Consider the following 26,024-nt stretch of genomic DNA (forward strand, 5'->3'; position numbering starts at 1 on the left):
AACAAAAAAAAAACAGCATTCAAAAAAGATGGATATAAACAGACGATTTCTCGGTGTGCACGTGCAGAAGTGAGTCCACATTAAGTGGTTACTTATTGGTCACTAGCTGGTTACTTATTGGTTACTTATTGGTTACCTACTGGTTACTTATTGGTTACTTATTGGTTACTTATTGGTTACTTATTGGTTACCTACTGGTTACTTATTGGTTACTTATTGGTTACTTATTGGTTACTTACTGGTTACTTACTGGTTACTTATTGGTTATTTATTGGTTACTAGCTGGTTACTTATTGGTTACTTATTGGTTATTTATTGGTTACTAGCTGGTTACTTATTGGTTATTTATTGGTTACTAGCTGGTTACTTATTGGTTACTTATTGGTTAATTACTGGTTACTTATTGGTTACTTATTGGTTACTTACTGGTTACTTATTGGTCACTAGCTGGTTACTTATTGGTTACTTATTGGTTACTTATTGGTTACTTACTGGTTACTTACTGGTTACTTATTGGTTATTTATTGGTTACTAGCTGGTTACTTATTGGTTATTTACTGGTTACTTATTGGTTACTTATTGGTTACTTACTGGTTACTTACTGGTTACTAACTGGTTACTTATTGGTTACTTACTGGTTACTTATTGGTTACTTATTGGTTACTTATTGGTCACTAGCTGGTTACTTATTGGTTACTTATTGGTTACTTACTGGTTACTTACTGGTTACTTACTGGTTACTTATTGGTTACTTACTGGTTACTTATTGGTTACTTATTGGTTACTTATTGGTCACTAGCTGGTTACTTATTGGTTACTTATTGGTTACTTATTGGTTACTTACTGGTTACTTACTGGTTACTAACTGGTTACTTATTGGTTACTTACTGGTTACTTACTGGTTACTTATTGGTTACTTATTGGTCACTAGCTGGTTACTTACTGGTTACTTATTGGTTACTTATTGGTCACTAGCTGGTTACTTATTGGTTACTTATTGGTTACTTACTGGTTACTTATTGGTTACTTACTGGTTACTTATTGGTTACTTATTGGTTACTTATTGGTTATTTACTGGTTTCTTATTGGTTACTTATTGGTTACTTACTGGTTACTTACTGGTTACTAACTGGTTACTTATTGGTTACTTACTGGTTACTTATTGGTTAATTACTGGTTTCTTATTGGTTACTTATTGGTTACTTACTGGTTACTTATTGGTTATTTACTGGTTTCTTATTGGTTACTTATTGGTTACTTACTGGTTACTTACTGGTTACTAACTGGTTACTTATTGGTTACTTATTGGTCACTAGCTGGTTACTTATTGGTTACTTATTGGTTACTTACTGGTTACTTATTGGTCACTAGCTGGTTACTTATTGGTTACTAACTGGTTACTTATTGGTTACTTATTGGTTACTTATTGGTTACTTACTGGTTACTTACTGGTTACTTATTGGTTACTTATTGGTTACTTACTGGTTACTTACTGGTTACTTATTGGTCACTAGCTGGTTACTTATTGGTTACTTATTAGTTACTTATTGGTTACTTACTGGTTTCTTACTGGTTACTTATTGGTCACTAGCTGGTTACTTATTGGTTACTTATTGGTTACTTATTAGTTACTTATTGGTTACTTATTAGTTACTTATTGGTTACTTATTGGTTACTTATTGGTTACTTACTGGTTACTTACTGGTTACCTATTGGTTACTTATTAGTTACTTATTGGTTACTTATTGGTTACTTATTAGTTACTTATTGGTTACTTATTGGTTACTTATTGGTTACTTATTGGTTACTTACTGGTTACTTATTGGTTATTTATTGGTTACTAGCTGGTTACTTATTGGTTACTTATTGGTTATTTATTGGTTACTAGCTGGTTACTTATTGGTTACTTATTGGTTACTTACTGGTTACTTATTGGTTACTTACTGGTTACCTACTGGTTACTTACTGGTTACCTACTGGTTACTTATTGGTTACTTACTGGTTACTTATTGGTTACTTATTGGTTACTTACTGGTTACTTACTGGTTACTTACTGGTTACCTACTGGTTACTTATTGGTTACTTACTGGTTACTTATTGGTTACTTATTGGTTACTTACTGGTTACTTATTGGTTACTTATTGGTTACTTACTGGTTACTTACTGGTTACTTATTGGTTACTTATTGGTTACTTACTGGTTACTTACTGGTTACCTACTGGTTACTTATTGGTTACTTACTGGTTACTTATTGGTTACTTATTGGTTACTTACTGGTTACTTATTGGTTACTTATTGGTTACTTACTGGTTACTTATTGGTTACTTATTGGTTACTTACTGTTTACTTATTGGTTACTTATTGGTTACTTATTGGTTACTTACTGGTTACTTATTGGTTACTTACTGGTTACTTATTGGTTACTTACTGGTTACTTACTGGTTACTTACTGGTTACTTATTGGTTACTTACTGGTTACTTACTGGTTACTTATTGGTTACTTATTGGTTACTTATTGGTTATTTATTGGTTACTTATTGGTTATTTATTGGTTACTTATTGGTTACTTATTGGTTACTTACTGGTTACTTATTGGTTACTTACTGGTTACTTATTGGTTACTTACTGGTTACTTACTGGTTACTTACTGGTTACTTATTGGTTACTTACTGGTTACTTACTGGTTACTTACTGGTTACTTATTGGTTACTTATTGGTTACTTACTGGTTACTTATTGGTTACTTATTGGTTACTTATTGGTTACTTATTGGTTACTTATTGGTCACTAGCTGGTTACTTATTGGTTACTTAGTGGTTACTTATTGGTTACTTATTGGTCACTAGCTGGTTACTTATTGGTTACTTATTGGTTACTTACTGGTTACTTATTGGTTACTTATTGGTTACTTATTGGTTACTTATTGGTTACTTACTGGTTATTTACTGGTTACTTATTGGTTACTTATTGGTTACTTATTGGTTACTTACTGGTTACTTATTGGTTACCTACTGGTTACTTATTGGTTACTTATTGGTTACTTATTGGTTACTTACTGGTTACTTATTGGTTACTTATTGGTTACTTATTGGTTACTTATTGGTTACTTACTGGTTACTTACTGGTTACTTATTGGTTACTTATTGGTTACTTATTGGTCACTAGCTGGTTACTTATTGGTTACTTATTGGTTACTTACTGGTTACTTATTGGTCACTAGCTGGTTACTTACTGGTTACTTACTGGTTACTTACTGGTTACTTACTGGTTACTTACTGGTTCCTTACTGGTTACTTACTGGTTACTTACTGGTTACTTATTGGTTACTTATTGGTCACTAGCTGGTTACTTATTGGTTATTTATTGGTTACTAGCTGGTTACTTATTGGTTACTTATTGGTTACTTACTGGTTACTTATTGGTCACTAGCTGGTTACTTATTGGTTACTTATTGGTTACTTATTGGTTACTTACTGGTTACTTACTGGTTACTTATTGGTTATTTATTGGTTACTAGCTGGTTACTTATTGGTTATTTACTGGTTACTTATTGGTTACTTATTGGTTACTTACTGGTTACTTACTGGTTACTAACTGGTTACTTATTGGTTACTTACTGGTTACTTATTGGTTACTTATTGGTTACTTATTGGTCACTAGCTGGTTACTTATTGGTTACTTATTGGTTACTTACTGGTTACTTACTGGTTACTTACTGGTTACTTATTGGTTACTTACTGGTTACTTATTGGTTACTTATTGGTTACTTATTGGTCACTAGCTGGTTACTTATTGGTTACTTATTGGTTACTTACTGGTTACTTACTGGTTACTAACTGGTTACTTATTGGTTACTTACTGGTTACTTATTGGTTACTTATTGGTTACTTATTGGTCACTAGCTGGTTACTTATTGGTTACTTACTGGTTACTTACTGGTTACTTATTGGTTACTTACTGGTTACTTATTGGTTACTTATTGGTTACTTATTGGTTATTTACTGGTTTCTTATTGGTTACTTATTGGTTACTTACTGGTTACTTACTGGTTACTAACTGGTTACTTATTGGTTACTTACTGGTTACTTATTGGTTAATTACTGGTTTCTTATTGGTTACTTATTGGTTACTTACTGGTTACTTATTGGTTATTTACTGGTTTCTTATTGGTTACTTATTGGTTACTTACTGGTTACTTACTGGTTACTAACTGGTTACTTATTGGTTACTTATTGGTCACTAGCTGGTTACTTATTGGTTACTTATTGGTTACTTACTGGTTACTTACTGGTTACTAACTGGTTACTTATTGGTTACTTACTGGTTACTTACTGGTTACTTATTGGTTATTTATTGGTTACTAGCTGGTTACTTATTGGTTACTTATTGGTTACTTACTGGTTACTTACTGGTTACTAACTGGTTACTTATTGGTTACTTACTGGTTACTTATTGGTTACTTATTGGTTACTTATTGGTCACTAGCTGGTTACTTATTGGTTACTTATTGGTTACTTATTGGTTACTTACTGGTTACTTATTGGTTACTTACTGGTTACTTACTGGTTACTTATTGGTTACTTACTGGTTACTTACTGGTTACTTACTGGTTACTTACTGGTTACTTATTGGTTACTTATTGGTTACTTATTGGTTACCTACTGGTTACTTACTGGTTACTTATTGGTTACCTACTGGTTACTTATTGGTTACTTATTGGTTACTTATTGGTTACTTATTGGTTACTTACTGGTTACTTATTGGTTACTTACTGGTTACTTACTGGTTACTTATTGGTTACTTACTGGTTACTTACTGGTTACTTACTGGTTACTTACTGGTTACTTATTGGTTACTTATTGGTTACTTATTGGTTACCTACTGGTTACTTACTGGTTACTTATTGGTTACCTACTGGTTACTTATTGGTTACTTATTGGTTACTTACTGGTTACTTATTGGTTACTTACTGGTTACTTACTGGTTACTTATTGGTTACTTATTGGTTACTTACTGGTTACTTATTGGTTACTTATTGGTTACTTACTGGTTACTTATTGGTCACTAGCTGGTTACTTATTGGTTACTTATTGGTTACTTATTGGTTACTTACTGGTTAATTACTGGTTACTTATTGGTTACTTATTGGTTACTTACTGGTTAATTACTGGTTACTTATTGGTTACTTATTGGTTACTTATTGGTTACTTATTGGTTACTTACTGGTTACTTACTGGTTACTTATTGGTTACTTATTGGTTACTTACTGGTTACTTACTGGTTACTTATTGGTTACTTATTGGTCACTAGCTGGTTACTTATTGGTTACTTTTTGGTTACTAACTGGTTACTTATTGGTTACTTATTGGTTACTTATTGGTCACTAGCTGGTTACTTATTGGTTACTTATTGGTTACTAACTGGTTACTTATTGGTTACTTATTGGTTACTTATTGGTTACTTACTGGTTACTTACTGGTTACTTATTGGTTACTTATTGGTTACTTACTGGTTACTTACTGGTTACTTATTGGTCACTAGCTGGTTACTTACTGGTTTCTTATTGGTTACTTATTGGTTACTTATTGGTTACTTATTAGTTACTTATTGGTTACTTATTAGTTACTTATTGGTTACTTATTGGTTACTTATTGGTTACTTACTGGTTACTTACTGGTTACCTATTGGTTACTTATTAGTTACTTATTGGTTACTTATTGGTTACTTATTAGTTACTTATTGGTTACTTATTGGTTACTTATTGGTTACTTATTGGTTACTTACTGGTTACTTATTGGTTATTTATTGGTTACTAGCTGGTTACTTATTGGTTACTTATTGGTTATTTATTGGTTACTAGCTGGTTACTTATTGGTTACTTATTGGTTACTTACTGGTTACTTATTGGTCACTAGCTGGTTACTTATTGGTTACTTATTGGTTACTTATTGGTTACTTATTGGTTACTTACTGGTTACTTACTGGTTACTTATTGGTTACTTACTGGTTACTTATTGGTTACTTACTGGTTACTTATTGGTTACTTACTGGTTACTTACTGGTTCCTTACTGGTTACTTACTGGTTACTTATTGGTTACTTATTGGTTACTTACTGGTTACTTACTGGTTACTTATTGGTTACTTACTGGTTACTTACTGGTTCCTTACTGGTTACTTACTGGTTACTTATTGGTTACTTATTGGTCACTAGCTGGTTACTTATTGGTTACTTATTGGTTACTTACTGGTTACTTACTGGTTACCTACTGGTTACTTATTGGTTACTTACTGGTTACTTATTGGTTATTTATTGGTTACTAGCTGGTTACTTATTGGTTACTTATTGGTTATTTATTGGTTACTAGCTGGTTACTTATTGGTTACTTATTGGTTACTTACTGGTTACTTATTGGTCACTAGCTGGTTACTTATTGGTTACTTATTGGTTACTTATTGGTTACTTATTGGTTACTTATTGGTTACTTATTGGTTACTTACTGGTTACTTACTGGTTCCTTACTGGTTACTTACTGGTTACTAACTGGTTACTTATTGGTTACTTACTGGTTACTTATTGGTTACTTATTGGTCACTAGCTGGTTACTTATTGGTTACTTATTGGTTACTTATTGGTTACTTACTGGTTACTTATTGGTTACTTACTGGTTACTTACTGGTTACTTATTGGTTACTTATTGGTTACTTATTGGTTACTTATTGGTTACTTATTGGTCACTAGCTGGTTACTTATTGGTTACTTATTGGTTACTTATTGGTTACTTACTGGTTACTTATTGGTTACTTACTGGTTACTTATTGGTTACTTATTGGTTACTTATTGGTTACCTACTGGTTACTTACTGGTTACTTATTGCTTACCTACTGGTTACTTATTGGTTACTTATTGGTTACTTACTGGTTACTTATTGGTTACTTACTGGTTACTTATTGGTTACTTATTGGTTACTTATTGGTTACTTACTGGTTACTTACTGGTTACTTACTGGTTACTTACTGGTTACTTATTGGTTACTTACTGGTTACTTACTGGTTACTTACTGGTTACTTACTGGTTACTAACTGGTTACTTATTGGTTACTTACTGGTTACTTATTGGTTACTTACTGGTTACTTATTGGTTACTTATTGGTTACTTATTGGTTACTTACTGGTTACTTATTGGTTACTTACTGGTTACTTATTGGTTACTTATTGGTTACTTACTGGTTACTTATTGGTTACTTATTGGTTACTTATTGGTTACTTATTGGTTACTTACTGGTTACCTACTGTTTACTTATTGGTTACTTACTGGTTACTTACTGGTTACTTATTGGTTACTTATTGGTTACTTACTGGTTACTTACTGGTTACCTACTGGTTACTTATTGGTTACTTACTGGTTACTTATTGGTTACTTATTGGTTACTTACTGGTTACTTATTGGTTACTTATTGGTTACTTACTGGTTACTTATTGGTTACTTATTGGTTACTTACTGTTTACTTATTGGTTACTTATTGGTTACTTACTGTTTACTTATTGGTTACTTACTGTTTACTTATTGGTTACTTACTGGTTACTTACTGGTTACTTACTGGTTACTTATTGGTTACTTACTGGTTACTTACTGGTTACTTATTGGTTACTTATTGGTTACTTATTGGTTATTTATTGGTTACTTATTGGTTATTTATTGGTTACTTATTGGTTACTTATTGGTTACTTACTGGTTACTTATTGGTTACTTACTGGTTACTTATTGGTTACTTACTGGTTACTTACTGGTTACTTACTGGTTACTTATTGGTTACTTACTGGTTACTTACTGGTTACTTACTGGTTACTTATTGGTTACTTATTGGTTACTTACTGGTTACTTATTGGTTACTTATTGGTTACTTACTGGTTACTTACTGGTTACTTACTGGTTACTTATTGGTTACTTATTGGTTACTTACTGGTTACTTATTGGTTACTTATTGGTTACTTACTGGTTACTTACTGGTTACTTATTGGTTACTTATTGGTTACTTACTGGTTACTTACTGGTTACTTATTGGTTACTTATTGGTTACTTACTGGTTACTTATTGGTTACTTATTGGTTACTTACTGGTTACTTATTGGTTACTTATTGGTTACTTACTGGTTACTTATTGGTTACTTACTGGTTACTTACTGGTTACTTACTGGTTACTTATTGGTTACTTACTGGTTACTTATTGGTCACTAGCTGGTTACTTATTGGTTACTTATTGGTTACTTATTGGTTACTTATTGGTTACTTACTGGTTACTTATTGGTTACTTATTGGTTACTTACTGGTTACTTATTGGTTACTTATTGGTCACTAGCTGGTTACTTATTGGTTACTTACTGGTTACTTACTGGTTACTTATTGGTTACTTACTGGTTACTTATTGGTCACTAGCTGGTTACTTATTGGTTACTTACTGGTTACTTATTGGTTACTTATTGGTCACTAGCTGGTTACTTATTGGTTACTTATTGGTTACTTACTGGTTACTTACTGGTTCATTACTGGTTACTTACTGGTTACTAACTGGTTACTTATTGGTTACTTACTGGTTACTTATTGGTTACTTATTGGTCACTAGCTGGTTACTTATTGGTTACTTATTGGTTACTTATTGGTTACTTATTGGTCACTAGCTGGTTACTTATTGGTTACTTAGTGGTTACTTATTGGTTACTTATTGGTCACTAGCTGGTTACTTATTGGTTACTTATTGGTTACTTACTGGTTACTTATTGGTTACTTATTGGTCACTAGCTGGTTACTTATTGGTTACTTATTGGTTACTTATTGGTTACTTATTGGTTACTTACTGGTTATTTACTGGTTACTTATTGGTTACTTATTGGTTACTTATTGGTTACTTACTGGTTACTTATTGGTTACCTACTGGTTACTTATTGGTTACTTATTGGTTACTTATTGGTTACTTACTGGTTACTTATTGGTTACTTACTGGTTACTTATTGGTTACTTACTGGTTACTTATTGGTTACCTACTGGTTACTTATTGGTTACTTATTGGTTACTTATTGGTTACTTACTGGTTACTTATTGGTTACTTACTGGTTACTTATTGGTTACTTATTGGTTACTTATTGGTTACTTATTGGTTACTTACTGGTTACTTATTGGTTACTTATTGGTTACTTATTGGTTACTAACTGGTTACTTATTGGTTACTTATTGGTTACTTATTGGTTACTTATTGGTTACTTACTGGTTACTTACTGGTTACTTATTGGTTACTTATTGGTTACTTATTGGTTACTAACTGGTTACTTATTGGTTATTTACTGGTTACTTATTGGTTACTTATTGGTTACTTATTGGTTACTTACTGGTTACTTATTGGTTACTTATTGGTTACTTATTGGTTACTTACTGGTTACTTATTGGTTACTTACTGGTTACTTACTGGTTACTTACTGGTTATTTATTGGTTACTTATTGGTTACTTACTGGTTACTTATTGGTTACTAACTGGTTACTTATTGGTTACTTACTGGTTACTTATTGGTTACTTATTGGTTACTTATTGGTTACTTACTGGTTACTTACTGGTTACTTACTGGTTATTTATTGGTTACTTACTGGTTACTTATTGGTTACTTATTGGTTACTTACTGGTTACTTATTGGTTACTTATTGGTTACTTATTGGTTACTTACTGGTTACTTATTGGTTACTTACTGGTTACTTACTGGTTACTTACTGGTTACTTACTGGTTACTTACTGGTTATTTATTGGTTACTTATTGGTTACTTACTGGTTACTTACTGGTTACTTACTGGTTACTTACTGGTTACTTACTGGTTACTTATTGGTTACTTATTGGTTACTTACTGGTTACTTACTGGTTACTTATTGGTTACTTATTGGTTACTTACTGGTTACTTATTGGTTACTTACTGGTTACTTACTGGTTACTTACTGGTTACTTATTGGTTATTTACTGGTTACTTACTGGTTACTTACTGGTTACTTACTGGTTACTTATTGGTTACTTATTGGTTAATTACTGGTTACTTATTGGTTACTTACTGGTTACTTATTGGTTATTTACTGGTTACTTACTGGTTACTTACTGGTTACTCATTGGTTACTTATTGGTTATTTATTGGTTACTTATTGGTTATTTATTGGTTACTTATTGGTTAATTACTGGTTACTTATTGGTTACTTACTGGTTACTTACTGGTTACTTACTGGTTATTTATTGGTTACTTATTGGTTACTTACTGGTTACTTATTGGTTACTAACTGGTTACTTATTGGTTACTTACTGGTTACTTATTGGTTACTTATTGGTTACTTATTGGTTACTTACTGGTTACTTACTGGTTACTTACTGGTTATTTATTGGTTACTTACTGGTTACTTATTGGTTACTTATTGGTTACTTACTGGTTACTTATTGGTTACTTATTGGTTACTTATTGGTTACTTACTGGTTACTTATTGGTTACTTACTGGTTACTTACTGGTTACTTACTGGTTACTTACTGGTTACTTACTGGTTATTTATTGGTTACTTATTGGTTACGTACTGGTTACTTACTGGTTACTTACTGGTTACTTACTGGTTACTTACTGGTTATTTATTGGTTACTTACTGGTTACTTATTGGTTACTTACTGGTTACTTACTGGTTACTTACTGGTTACTTACTGGTTACTTACTGGTTACTTACTGGTTACTTATTGGTTACTTATTGGTTACTTATTGGTTACTTACTGGTTACTTATTGGTTACTTACTGGTTACTTATTGGTTACTTATTGGTTACTTACTGGTTACTTACTGGTTACTTACTGGTTACTTATTGGTTACTTACTGGTTACTTATTGGTTACTTATTGGTTACTTACTGGTTACTTACTGGTTACTTACTGGTTACTTATTGGTTACTTACTGGTTACTTATTGGTTACTTATTGGTTACTTACTGGTTACTTATTGGTTACTTACTGGTTACTTACTGGTTACTTATTGGTTACTTACTGGTTACTTACTGGTTACTTACTGGTTACTTATTGGTTACTTATTGGTTACTTACTGGTTACTTACTGGTTACTTATTGGTTACTTATTGGTTACTTACTGGTTACTTATTGGTTACTTACTGGTTACTTACTGGTTACTTACTGGTTACTTATTGGTTATTTACTGGTTACTTACTGGTTACTTACTGGTTACTTACTGGTTACTTATTGGTTACTTATTGGTTAATTACTGGTTACTTATTGGTTACTTACTGGTTACTTATTGGTTATTTACTGGTTACTTACTGGTTACTTACTGGTTACTCATTGGTTACTTATTGGTTATTTATTGGTTACTTATTGGTTATTTATTGGTTACTTATTGGTTAATTACTGGTTACTTATTGGTTACGTACTGGTTACTTACTGGTTACTTATTGGTTACTTACTGGTTACTCATTGGTTACTTATTGGTTATTTATTGGTTACTTATTGGTTATTTATTGGTTACTTATTGGTTACTTATTGGTTACTTACTGGTTACTTACTGGTTACTTATTGGTTACTTATTGGTTACTTACTGGTTACTTATTGGTTACTTATTGGTTATTTACTGGTTACTTACTGGTTACTTACTGGTTACTCATTGGTTACTTATTGGTTATTTATTGGTTACTTACTGGTTACTTACTGGTTACTTACTGGTTACTTATTGGTTATTTATTGGTTACTTACTGGTTACTTACTGGTTACTTATTGGTTATTTACTGGTTACTTACTGGTTACTTATTGGTTACTTACTGGTTACTCATTGGTTACTTATTGGTTATTTATTGGTTACTTATTGGTTACTTATTGGTTACTTACTGGTTACTTACTGGTTACTTATTGGTTACTTATTGGTTACTTACTGGTTACTTATTGGTTACTTATTGGTTATTTACTGGTTACTTACTGGTTACTTACTGGTTACTCATTGGTTACTTATTGGTTATTTATTGGTTACTTACTGGTTACTTACTGGTTACTTACTGGTTACTTACTGGTTACTTATTGGTTACTTATTGGTTACTTATTGGTTACTTACTGGTTACTTACTGGTTACTTATTGGTTACTTACTGGTTACTTATTGGTTATTTACTGGTTACTTACTGGTTACTTATTGGTTACTTACTGGTTACTCATTGGTTACTTATTGGTTATTTATTGGTTACTTATTGGTTATTTATTGGTTACTTATTGGTTACTTATTGGTTACTTACTGGTTACTTACTGGTTACTTATTGGTTACTTATTGGTTACTTACTGGTTACTTATTGGTTACTTATTGGTTATTTACTGGTTACTTACTGGTTACTTACTGGTTACTCATTGGTTACTTATTGGTTATTTATTGGTTACTTACTGGTTACTTACTGGTTACTTACTGGTTACTTATTGGTTATTTATTGGTTACTTACTGGTTACTTACTGGTTACTTATTGGTTATTTACTGGTTACTTACTGGTTACTTATTGGTTACTTACTGGTTACTCATTGGTTACTTATTGGTTATTTATTGGTTACTTATTGGTTACTTATTGGTTACTTACTGGTTACTTACTGGTTACTTATTGGTTACTTATTGGTTACTTACTGGTTACTTATTGGTTACTTATTGGTTATTTACTGGTTACTTACTGGTTACTTACTGGTTACTCATTGGTTACTTATTGGTTATTTATTGGTTACTTACTGGTTACTTACTGGTTACTTACTGGTTACTTACTGGTTACTTATTGGTTATTTACTGGTTACTTACTGGTTACTTATTGGTTACTTACTGGTTACTCATTGGTTACTTATTGGTTATTTATTGGTTACTTATTGGTTATTTATTGGTTACTTATTGGTTACTTATTGGTTACTTACTGGTTACTTACTGGTTACTTATTGGTTACTTATTGGTTACTTACTGGTTACTTATTGGTTACTTATTGGTTATTTACTGGTTACTTACTGGTTACTTACTGGTTACTCATTGGTTACTTATTGGTTATTTATTGGTTACTTACTGGTTACTTACTGGTTACTTACTGGTTACTTATTGGTTATTTATTGGTTACTTACTGGTTACTTACTGGTTACTTATTGGTTATTTACTGGTTACTTACTGGTTACTTATTGGTTACTTACTGGTTACTCATTGGTTACTTATTGGTTATTTATTGGTTACTTATTGGTTACTTATTGGTTACTTACTGGTTACTTACTGGTTACTTATTGGTTACTTATTGGTTACTTACTGGTTACTTATTGGTTACTTATTGGTTATTTACTGGTTACTTACTGGTTACTTACTGGTTACTCATTGGTTACTTATTGGTTATTTATTGGTTACTTACTGGTTACTTACTGGTTACTTATTGGTTACTTATTGGTTACTTATTGGTTACTTATTGGTTACTTACTGGTTACTTACTGGTTACTTATTGGTTACTTACTGGTTACTTATTGGTTATTTACTGGTTACTTACTGGTTACTTATTGGTTACTTACTGGTTACTCATTGGTTACTTATTGGTTATTTATTGGTTACTTATTGGTTATTTATTGGTTACTTATTGGTTACTTATTGGTTACTTACTGGTTACTTACTGGTTACTTATTGGTTACTTATTGGTTACTTACTGGTTACTTATTGGTTACTTATTGGTTATTTACTGGTTACTTACTGGTTACTTACTGGTTACTCATTGGTTACTTATTGGTTATTTATTGGTTACTTACTGGTTACTTACTGGTTACTTACTGGTTACTTATTGGTTATTTATTGGTTACTTACTGGTTACTTACTGGTTACTTATTGGTTATTTACTGGTTACTTACTGGTTACTTATTGGTTACTTACTGGTTACTCATTGGTTACTTATTGGTTATTTATTGGTTACTTATTGGTTACTTATTGGTTACTTACTGGTTACTTACTGGTTACTTATTGGTTACTTATTGGTTACTTACTGGTTACTTATTGGTTACTTATTGGTTATTTACTGGTTACTTACTGGTTACTTACTGGTTACTCATTGGTTACTTATTGGTTATTTATTGGTTACTTACTGGTTACTTACTGGTTACTTACTGGTTACTTACTGGTTACTTATTGGTTACTTATTGGTTACTTATTGGTTACTTACTGGTTACTTACTGGTTACTTACTGGTTACTTATTGGTTACTTACTGGTTACTTATTGGTTACTTATTGGTTACTTACTGGTTACTTACTGGTTACTTACTGGTGCCTCACTGGTTACGGGTTAGTTACTGGTTACTAACTGGTTACTTACTGGTGCATAAGTACATGGAGTAAGGTTGGCGGGTTAGCCTAGCTGTTACAGACCCAGGTCCAAGTTGGGAACAGATGTGAACTGATGTCGTCCCTGAGGTAGTGGGGGTCAGAGAAATGGCTCCTAGAGTTTCTAGTGATGGTTCAAAGAAGAGGACTCAGTTTGGTGTTTGATGAGATATTTACTGACAAAGATTATTATTAATAAACCTGGTTGCAGCTCTGATTATTGGTTGTTCCTTCTCTGTGATGGAAACTCTAACTCTGATTGATGAACTCCTGCAGGTGCAGAACAGTCCGACGTCTACAACCACGTCAGGGACCAAACCCAGAACCATCTGGACACGTACGCTAGAGAAGGACTCCGCACGCTCTGCATCGCCAAGAAGGTACGGCGGTTTATCAGCTGATTCACATCCATGACCCGACCTGAGCTGACAGAGTTCTCCCTGCCGGTCTGGACCAGGTCCTGGACCAGGACCAGTACGAGTCCTGGCTGAAGGGGCAGGTTCTGGCCGAGAGCAGCATCGAGAACCGGGACGAGCTGCTGCTGGAGTCGGCCCAGCGGCTGGAGACGGAGCTGACGCTGCTGGGTAAGAACCGGACCGCCAACCCCCGACCTCCAACCTCCGACCTCCGAGTTAGCCACCTGCTAAACACTGCTGAGTTAATCGTCATGCTAAACTCCAGATAAATTAGGCACATGCTAAAACATGCTAAACTCCAACTGAGTAAAAAAAACTCCAACTTAGTTAGCCACATGCTAAAACACAGCGGCTAACTCAGTAGTGTTTTAGCATGCTAGCCACATGCTAAACACAGCTGAATTAGCCGCATGCTAAACTCCAGCTAAGTTAATCACATGCTAAAACATTGCCGAGTTAGCCAAGTGCTAAAAAACTGCCAAGTTAGCTACATACTAAATCCCCCAACTGCTGGACCACGTGGTTCAGGTACCCCAGTCCAGGTTCTGGTGTTCAGGTTCTGTTTCCCCCTGCAGGCAGCACGGGTATCGTGGACCGGCTGCAGGAGGACGTCCCCGAGACCATCGAGGCCCTTCAGGGGGCCGGGATCCGGGTCTGGGTTCTGACCGGGGACAAGCAGGAGACGGCCGTCAACGTCGCTAACGCCTGCAGGCTTATCCGGCCCAACGACCAGCTAATGACGCTCAACTGTGAGAGCAAGGTGAGGCAGCAGGTGTTCACGTAGCCGTAGGCTAGCAGAGGATCTGCTGCTGGTGATGTCATGAACTACCGGAACTCAGGGGTCCACATGCTAAAACACTGACGAGTTAGCCACATGCTAAGCCCGTAAGTTAGCCACATGCTAAAGCACTTAAGTTAGCCACATGCTAAAACCCCAGCCGAGTTAGACACATGTTAAAGCATGTAAGTTAGCCACATGCTAAAGCATGTAAGTTAGCCACATGCTAAAGCACTTAAGTTAGCCACATGCTAAAGCACTTAAGTTAGCCACATGCTAAAGCACTTAAGTTAGCCACACACTAAAACCCCAGCCGAGTTAGACACATGCTAAAGCATGTAAGTTAGCCACATGCTAAAGCATGTAAGTTAGCCACATGCTAAAGCACGTAAGTTAGCCACATGCTAAAGCACGTAAGTTAGCCACATGCTAAAGCACGTAAGTTAGCCACATGCTAAGCACGTAAGTTAGCCACATGCTAAAGCACGTAAGTTAGCCACATGCTAAAGCACGTAAGTTAGCCACATGCTAAAGCACGTAAGTTAGCCACATGCTAAGCCCGGGAAAGAAACCCCAACATGTTTCACCTCCAGCCCCAAATCTCCCACCTGGGGTGTCAACCCAGATCACAGATAAAACCCCCCAATGCTAAAACATCTGTTTCTCCCCATTGTCTTCTCTCAACAAATGGTATGTGTATTTGTATTTAACCCCTACATCTAAAGTAGTCTGGCCGTAACAGAGTCTGACTCCGTGACTAGATGAAAGCAGCTGTCCTGCTGAATATGAGGTTACTTTGCATGTAAAGAGAAAACCACCAGTGTTGGAAACTCTTCCAACTCTTAACAATTTCATGAAATCCTAACAGCCACGCGCTAAAACACATCTGAGTTAGCGAGTTAGCATGCTAAACTCCAGCTAAGTTGATCAACACATGAAGGTTCTGGTTCTTCTCCTCCAGGACGCCTGTGCAGCTCTGCTGGAGCAGCTGAACCTGGAGGTCCAGGGGGCCGAGAATGGACCACGAGACCCGGTAGGAGACGCCCCCGGCCCCCACGGAGACGGCCCCGGCTCGGTCCTGGTCATCGACGGCCGGACCCTGGACTGGGCCCTCCAGGACGGGCTGCAGAGCAGCTTCCTGGACCTGAGCCGCCGCTGCCGCGCCGTCATCTGCTGCCGCTCCACGCCGCTGCAGAAGAGCCAGGTGGTGCGGCTGGTCCGGGACCGGCTGGGGGTCCTGACGCTGGCCGTGGGTGAGTCCTGGTGACCCGCCGAGCCTCGGACCCCCGGTGACCCGGCGTGACCCGTAGGGTTCCCAACTTTCAGAAATAGAGATAAGGGACGCCCTGATTTCAGCAGCGCAGACGCCAAAAAAAAGGGACATCCCCAAAACTTCTAAACTGCATAGAAATGTATTTATTTTATATTAAAAAACAAAATGCTTTGATTTAAAGGAGCATGAGGCTCCTTTTAAGAAATGGGACTCTCTAGCGCCACCCTTCACCACGACGGCCGTTGTAGACTAGACGGGATGTACCAAAAAGTGAATGTAAGGAGCATTTATGGGTACAAGTCGGGAACCGGCCTACATTACATATTTCAAGGGTGCTGAATCCAAAAAAAACGGTACCCGAGCAAAATTTTGAGTTTTTGACCTTCTAATTTGCATATCAAAATGGCCGCCAAACTGCCTGTCTTGCTCAGCCGTTGGACCATTTTCCCCAAGTTTTTTTGTAAGTAGGCATTCAAAGATGATGAATTAAGTGTCTAGATCTACAGTCTAGGGTCAGAGCAAGGATATAGTGGAGGCTCAGTGCCTTTTTATGTATATATATATGCAAAATACCAACTTTTAAGGTGAAATTAAGCATTATTTGGGTCATTTTTAAGGCCGACATAAATATTCAGTCAATATCACTCTTAAATGTTCCCAGTGTGTATATGATATGTGATGTATTCCATATTACATAATAATCAAGAAAAACACCATTGCAAGTTGTCTGAGAATTATTTTTATTTATGCAAACAAAGCATAATGCTCTTAATTCAAAAATCGAAAAATTTAAGTGAATAGGGAAAAAAAAACATGAAACTTCCCTTGAACAGTTCTACAGATCAGATCTTGTTTCTGTATATTTTCTTTCATGTTTCTAGCTGAATTGCTTTGCTTTCATCTGTCTTCTTCTGTAAGTTCCATAGGTCACTTGTTTTGGTAAATTGTTTTTATACCTTTCTAGTTTGCTTGTGTGCCATTTGTCTTTGGAATTTCATTTTGATTAGTATTTCTTTCTGCAGTCCTTTTCCACGTTCTTTGGTTACCCATTGCCTTGGTATGCTTGAGGACTACAACTCCACATTTAAACAAGGACATTCGTCATCACTCTGACATGTACACATTGCAGTGCATAACAGCCCCGATTTTCGGCATTTGGCTATAGGTGGCTGCAGGTGGCTGCAGGTGGCTATAGGTGGCTGCAGGTGGCTATAGGTGGCTGCAGGTGGCTATAGGTGGCTGCAGGTGGCTATAAGTGGCTGCAGGTGGCTATAAGTGGCTGCAGGTGGCTATAGGTGGCTGCAGGTGGCTGTAGGGGGTTGTAGGTGGTTGTAGGTGGCTATAGGTGGCTGCAGGTGGCTATAAGTGGCTGCAGGTGGCTATAGGTGGCTGCAGGTGGCTATAAGTGGCTGCAGGTGGCTATAAGTGGCTGCAGGTGGCTATAGGTGGCTGCAGGTGGCTATAGGTGGCTGCAGGTGGCTATAAGTGGCTGCAGGTGGCTATAGGTGGCTGCAGGTGGCTATAAGTGGCTGCAGGTGGCTATAGGTGGCTGCAGGTGGCTGTAGGTGGCTGTAGGTGGCTGTAGGTGGCTGTAGGTGGCTGCAGGTGGCTGTAGGTGGCTGCAGGTGGCTATAGGTGGCCGCAGGTGGCTATAGGTGGCCGTAGGTGGCTGTAGGTGGCTGCAGGTGGCTATAGGTGGCTGTAGGTGGCTGCAGGTGGCTATAGGTGGCCGCAGGTGGCTATAGGTGGCTATAGGTGGCTGCAGGTGGCTATAGGTGGCTATAGGTGGCTATAGGTGGCTATAGGTGGCTATAGGTGGCTGTAGGGGGTTGTAGGTGGTTGTAGGTGGCTATAGGTGGCTGCAGGTGGCTGTAGGTGGCTGTAGGTGGCTGTAGGTGGCTGCAGGTGGCTATAGGTGGCCGCAGGTGGCTATAGGTGGCTATAGGTGGCTGCAGGTGGCTATAGGTGGCTATAGGTGGCTGCAGGTGGCTATAGGTGGCTGCAGGTGGCTATAGGTGGCTGCAGGTGGCTATAAGTGGCTGCAGGTGGCTATAGGTGGCTGCAGGTGGCTATAAGTGGCTGCAGGTGGCTATAGGTGGCTGCAGGTGGCTATAAGTGGCTGCAGGTGGCTATAGGTGGCTGCAGGTGGCTGTAGGGGGTTGTAGGTGGTTGTAGGTGGCTATAGGTGGCTGCAGGTGGCTGTAGGTGGCTATAGGTGGCTGCAGGTGGCTGTAGGTGGCTGCAGGTGGCTATAGGTGGCCGCAGGTGGCTATAGGTGGCTATAGGTGGCTGCAGGTGGCTATAGGTGGCTATAGGTGGCTGCAGGTGGCTATAGGTGGCTGCAGGTGGCTATAGGTGGCTGCAGGTGGCTATAAGTGGCTGCAGGTGGCTATAGGTGGCTGCAGGTGGCTATAAGTGGCTGCAGGTGGCTATAGGTGGCTGCAGGTGGCTGTAGGGGGTTGTAGGTGGTTGTAGGTGGCTATAGGTGGCTGCAGGTGGCTGTAGGTGGCTATAGGTGGCTGCAGGTGGCTGTAGGTGGCTGCAGGTGGCTGTAGGTGGCTGCAGGTGGCTGTAGGTGGCTGCAGGTGGCTGCAGGTGGCTGCAGGTGGCTGCAGGTGGCTGTAGGTGGCTGCAGGTGGCTGTAGGTGGCCGCAGGTGGCTATAGGTGGCTGTAGGTGGCTGTAGGTGGCTGTAGGTGGCTGCAGGTGGCTATAGGTGGCTGCAGGTGGCTGTAGGTGGCTGCAGGTGGCTATAGGTGGCTGCAGGTGGCTATAGGTGGCTGCAGGTGGCTGCAGGTGACTATAGGTGGCTATAGGTGACTATAGGTGGCTGCAGGTGGCTATAAGTGGCTGCAGGTGGCTATAGGTGGCTATAGGTGACTGCAGGTGGCTATAGGTGACTGCAGGTGGCTATAGGTGACTGCAGGTGGCTATAGGTGCCTGCAGGTGGCTATAAGTGGCTGCAGGTGGCTATAGGTGGCTGCAGGTGGCTATAGGTGGCTGCAGGTGACTATAGGTGGCTGCAGGTGACTATAGGTGGCTCCAGGTGGCTATAGGTGGCTGCAGGTGGCTATAGGTGGCTGCAGGTGGCTATAGGTGGCTGCAGGTGGCTGGAGGTGGCTGTAGGTGGCTGCAGGTGGCTGTAGGTGGCCGCAGGTGGCTATAGGTGGCTGTAGGTGGCTGTAGGTGGCTGTAAGTGGCTGCAGGTGGCTGTAGGGGGTTGTAGGTGACTATAGGTGGCTCCAGGTGGCTATAAGTGGCTGCAGGTGACTATAGGTGGCTCCAGGTGGCTATAAGTGGCTGCAGGTGGCTATAGGTGGCAATAGGTGGCTGCAGGTGGCTGCAGGTGGCAATAGGTGACTATAGGTGGCTGCAGGTGGCTGTAGGTGGTTGCAGGTGGCTATAAGTGGCTGCAGGTGGCTATAGGTGGCTGCAGGTGACTATAGGTGGCTCCAGGTGGCTATAAGTGGCTGCAGGTGGCTATAGGTGGCTGCAGGTGGCTATAGGTGGCTGCAGGTGACTATAGGTGGCTGCAGGTGACTATAGGTGGCTGCAGGTGGCTGTAGGTGGCTGCAGGTGGCTGTAGGTGGCTGCAGGTGGCTATAGGTGACTATAGGTGGCTGTAGGTGGCTGCAGGTGGCTATAGGTGACTATAGGTGGCTGTAGGTGGCTGCAGGTGGCTATAGGTGGCTGCAGGTGGCTGCAGCTGGCTATAGGTGGCTGCAGGTGGCTATAGGTGGCTGCAGGTGGCTATAGGTGGCTGCAGGTGGCTATAGGTGGCTGCAGGTGGCTATAGGTGGCTGCAGGTGGCTGCAGGTGGCTATAGGTGGCTGCAGGTGGCTATAGGTGGCTGCAGGTGGCTATAGGTGGCTGCAGGTGGCTATAGGTGGCTGCAGGTGGCTATAGGTGGCTGCAGGTGGCTATAGGTGGCTGTAGGTGGCTATAGGTGGCTGCAGGTGGCTGCAGGTGGCTGCAGGTGGCTATAGGTGGCTGCTGGTGGCTATAGGTGGCTGCAGGTGGCTATAGGTGGCTGCAGGTGGCTATAGGTGGCTGCAGGTGGCTATAGGTACCAAAGCGTGTGAAACTGTTACGATCCTCTTTGCTGTTAATTCACCTCAGGCAAAGGGTCCTCAGTGATGGGACTGACCATGCTATGTACTGATCTAAATATTCAACTTGGTATGTTTCATGGTGGTCTCTTTTTGATTATTTTTCCCTATTTACCTGGGTTTTTAGAGAATTTAGAGAACAAATGCTTAATTTGAAAAAAAAAACGAAAAAAACAAAAAAAAACATGAAATCTCAGACAACTTGCAATGGATTTTTTTCTTTGTTATCATATAATATGGTGTACATCATATGTCATATCAACAGGGAAAATTTCAGAGTAACTTTTATTTAATATTTATGTCGGCCTTAAAAAATGACACAAATAATACTTAATTTCACCTTAAAAGTTGGTATTTTGCATATATATATACATAAAAAAGGCACTGAGCCTCCACTATATCCTTTTTTGACCCTTGACTATCGATCTAGAAACTTAATTTCCTCATCTTGATTGCCTACTTACAAAAAAAGATAGGAGGAAATGGTCCAATAACTGTGCAAGATGGGCAATTTGGCGGCCATTTTAATATGCAAATTAGAAGGTCAAAAACTCAAAATTTCACTCGGGTACCGGTTTTTTTGGACTCTTGAAATATGTATGGTAGGCCGGTTCCCGGCTTGTACCCATAAATGCTCCTTACTTCTTATAAAAGGCCTTTTTTCTGAAATCCGTCTAGACTATTGGGGGTACTGCAGCCAACAGTGAAGCCGGCACGGGAGAACGGGGAGAACGTGCATGCAGCGTCATGTGACGTCACATCCGCAGGACAGCGCGGGAAATTCGGGACCGAATTGCAGCACATTTTGCAGCAACAGCCTGTTCAAGGCAAAGGAGAGATACGCTAGAGGAATCATTCTTTTTGGTTTGGAACGCTTCATCTGACATTATTACTAGAAAAATTAAAACGTATACGGATTTTTTTCATAAATCCTGCCTCAATCCAGCCTCATGCTCCTTTAAAGTTTAAGTGCATTAATAGCATTGAACTTCCATGACTATACAGACAGACATAATACAACTGAAATAGCCTCCTATGCTACCTATGTCCACATCAGCCCAGATGTAGAATATAGTTACAGAAAATTAGAATATGGTGTAAAAGTAAATTTATTTCAATAATTCAACTTAAAAGGTGAAACTAATACATGTATATTACATCGTCTCATTACATGCAAAGAAAGATATGTTAAACCTTTATTTGTTATAATTTTGATGATTTATGATCATCAAAATTGAATTGATTGATGGTTTATTGATTTCATAAAATATTCTAATTTTTTTTTAGATTTTTTATTTGGGGTTTTCATAAACTGTGAGCCATAATCACCAACATTATAACAAATAAAGGCTTGAAATATCTCACTTTGCATGTAGTGGGAAATAATATATTTGTGTCACCTTTAGTTGAATTTACTACGAATGAAGTTTTGTAATATATTCATATTTTCCGACCGTCACTTGTAGATTATGACATCAATAAATAAGAGTATGTTCATGTTCATGTTCAATACGGAACTTTTAATTCCTAATTACGTAACAATTCCGTATTTCAAGGGACGGGTGTTGACCCTGTTGACCCGGTTTGACCCGTGTTCTGACTGTTCTGTCTGTTCTGTCCCGGCAGGCGATGGCGCCAACGATGTCAGCATGATCCAGGTGGCCGACGTGGGCGTCGGCATCTCGGGTCAGGAGGGGATGCAGGTACGGAGACGAGAGCCGGGCTAACGGTGTTCTGTCGATTTCTGCTGCTTTGCCAAGAAATGCTCCCTAATGGTTTTCTACCTTTGTAGAGCTACAATTTTACTGTTTTACTCCCTAAACCACTTCCTTGTCTCTTGCCAGGCCGTCATTGTAAATAAGAATGTTATTAATGACCTGCTGATTAAATAAAGGCCAATGACTGAATGAATATCAAATAAAGTGCAAGAATTGTTTTTTTTTTCTCTTTATCGTATAATGTTCACAAAGTGTAATGAATTCATGTCACGGATCGTATATTTTGAAGGATCAAATACTCAACATCCCATATTATCCATTTTACATCGTGCAAGAAATAATGCAAACTTTGCAAATCGACTGCGCAGAACCACAAAGTAGCATTTCTTGGCAGGTAGCAAGCATTGGCAGAACACTGGTTCTGGTCCTGGTTCTGGTTCTGGTTCTGGTTCTGACCGTGGTTCTTGTTCTGACCGTGTCTCTGGTTCTGGTTCCCCCCTCAGGCCGTCATGGCCAGCGACTTCGCCGTGTCCCGGTTCCGTCACCTCAGGAAACTGGTTCTGGTCCACGGACGCTGGTGCTACCACCGGCTAGCTAACATGATCCTGTACTTCCTGTACAAGAACGTGGTGAGTTAGCACCATGCTAACACTGCTGAGTTAGCCACCTCCTAACACACAGCTGAATTAGCCACATGCTAACACTGCTGAGTTAGCCACATGCTAAAACACAGCTACATTAGCCACATGCTAAACTCCAGCTAAATTAGCTTTTTTATTTTAATTTTGTTTTTTATTATGCTTATTTTTCAGTCAAAATGTTTAGCACCTTGTATTTCATGTACTTGGATGAAACGTGCTATATACATAACATTTGATTGATTGATTTGAAACACAATTGAGTTAGCCACATGCTAAACTCCAGCTAAGTTGGACACATGCTAAAACACTGCTAAGTTAGCCACATGTTAATATCCAGCTGAGTTAGCCACATGCTAAACTCCAGCAGAATTAGCCACATGCTAAACTCCAGCTACGTTAGCCACACGTTAAACTCCAGCTAAGTTAGCCACATGCTAAACTCCAGCTAAGTTAGCCACATGTTAAACTCCAGCTAAGTTAGCCACATGCTAAACTCCAGCTAAGTTAGCCACATGTTAAACTCCAGCTAAGTTAGCCACATGCTAAACTCCAGCTAAGTTAGCCACATGTTAAACTCCAGCTAAGTTAGCCACGTGCTAAAACACAGCTAAGTTAGCCACATGCTAAACTCCAGCTACGTTAGCCACATGTTAAACTCCAGCTAAGTTAGCCACATGTTAAACACTGCTAAGTTAGCCACATGTTAAACACTGCTAAGTTGGCCACATGCTAAACTCCAGCTAAGTTAGCCACACGTTAAACTCCAGCTAAGTTAGCCACATGCTAAACTCCAGCTAAGTTAGCCACATGCTAAACTCCAGCTGCGTTAGCCACATGCTAAACTCCAGCTACGTTAGCCACATGCTAAACTCCAGCTACGTTAGCCACACGTTAAACTCCAGCTAAGTTAGCCACATGTTAAACTCCATCTAAGTTAGCCACATGCTAAACTCCAGCTGAGTTAGCCACATGCTAATCTCTAGCAGAATTAGCCCACTGCTAACCCGTCCCTGTCTCCAGATGTACGTTAGCCACATGCTAACCCGTCCCTGTCTCCAGATGTACGTTAGCCACATGCTAACCCGTCCCTGTCTCCAGATGTACGTTAGCGACGTGCTAACCCGTCCCTGTCTGCAGATGTACGTGAACCTGCTGTTCTGGTACCAGTTCTTCTGCGGGTTCTCCGGCAGCGTGATGATCAACTCGTGGGTTCTGATTCTCTTCAACTTGGCCTTCACGTCGGTGCCGCCGCTCGTGTTCGGCGTCCTGGACCAGGACACGCCGGCCCAGACGCTGCTGAGGGTCCCAGAGCTGTACCGGGACCTGCAGACGTCCCAGGTACCACCCCGACCCGGTCCCTCCACCCGACACTGGTAGAACCAGTTCTAACGGGACTAACGGATGGACCCGCTCTTCTCCCCGCAGGTCTACGTCCCGTCCACCTTCTGGGTCTCGGTCCTGGACGCCTTCTACCAGAGCCTGGTCTGCTTCTTCGTGCCGTACTTTGTGAGTATTCTGGTAAAATCAATCGTTTTGGTTCTGTTGATGGTTCTAGTCCCGGTTCTGGTGGTTCCGGCCCGATCGGTCTGTTTGTCAGTGAATGAATCCAAACGGGTCAGAATAAAGTACTTTTTTTTTTTTTTGTCTTAGTTTCTTAGTCTTGTTTTTAGTCTTCTTTGTAAAGCGCTCTGAGATCTGTCGTTTCAGGTGAAAAGCGATATATACATTGAAATTATTATTATTATTATTATTATTATTATTATTATTATTATTATTATTATTATTATTATTATTATTATTATTATTATTATTACTGAGGAATCTAAAGTGAGTAGAGAGTTTGTACCGGCGCCGATGTCCAAATGGCGCCACCTACTGAGCATGCCCAGTCAGAACGTGTAAAATGTAAAATATTTGTGTTCTAAACCAGGGGAGTCCAACCAGTCAGAGTCAGAGTCACGATTGTTTCCTGTGTTGCTGCTAAGAGCCACATCAACTACTAGTGATGCACCGATTGTTCGGTAACCGAAATTGTTCGGCCGAAAATGGCAAAAAAACACTTTCGGTGTTCGGTGGAATAAGTGGGAAAAAAACGAACAATTAATAACGGCGTTGTAAAATAAGGAAATAGACTGGCCGCTCCCGTAACTGTTGCACCACAAACATAAATCGTTGGCCAACCAAAAAGTAACCACATAAGAATTTTACCAACATTCACCAGGAGGTGGAACCAAAACAACATAATGCTGGAAATTAAAACATGTTCAGTTCAATATGTTCAATAAATATTTTCTACCTTGTAATTTTGTAAAAGATTTTCTTCTTTGAAAAGCCTAAATCAAATGTATTTGATTTATGCAATGGTGAAAAAATTGGCAAAATAAATGAAAAACTGCGAAGAACCATGTTCGGTATTCGGCCAAGTGTTTTATTATTATTTTCGGTTTCGGTTTCGGCCACAAATTTTCATTTCAGTGCATCACTATCAACTACCCATAATCCCTCACTCCATCAACTACCCATGATCCTTCACTCCCTGCTCTCTCTGAGACATAAAAATACCAGATGAAATCCTGCAATCTGATTGGTTGTTAACTGTGGTATAATGATCTGATTGGTTGTTAACTGTGGTATAATGATCTGATTGGTTGTTAACTGTGGTATAATGATCTGATTGGTTGTTAACTGTGGTATAATGATCTGATTGGTTGTTAACTGTGGTATAATGATCTGG

General features: G+C 38.7%; 1 protein-coding gene across 1 annotated transcript in view; it reads left to right on the forward strand.

The window, feature by feature from the left end:
* atp10d (ATPase phospholipid transporting 10D) overlaps positions 1-26,024 on the forward strand; it is a 97,052-nt gene that overhangs the window by 66,639 nt on the left and 4,389 nt on the right. The window contains exons 14-21 of the mRNA XM_061744089.1: positions 14,633-14,736; positions 14,814-14,940; positions 15,348-15,532; positions 16,512-16,803; positions 22,558-22,634; positions 23,153-23,278; positions 24,428-24,628; positions 24,716-24,796. Of these exons, the coding sequence (XP_061600073.1) occupies positions 14,633-14,736; positions 14,814-14,940; positions 15,348-15,532; positions 16,512-16,803; positions 22,558-22,634; positions 23,153-23,278; positions 24,428-24,628; positions 24,716-24,796 (1,193 nt within the window). The remainder of the gene's footprint in view (positions 1-14,632; positions 14,737-14,813; positions 14,941-15,347; positions 15,533-16,511; positions 16,804-22,557; positions 22,635-23,152; positions 23,279-24,427; positions 24,629-24,715; positions 24,797-26,024) is intronic.

This window comes from Cololabis saira, chromosome 16 (genome assembly GCF_033807715.1).
Source record: "Cololabis saira isolate AMF1-May2022 chromosome 16, fColSai1.1, whole genome shotgun sequence".
NCBI lineage: Eukaryota > Metazoa > Chordata > Actinopteri > Beloniformes > Belonidae > Cololabis > Cololabis saira.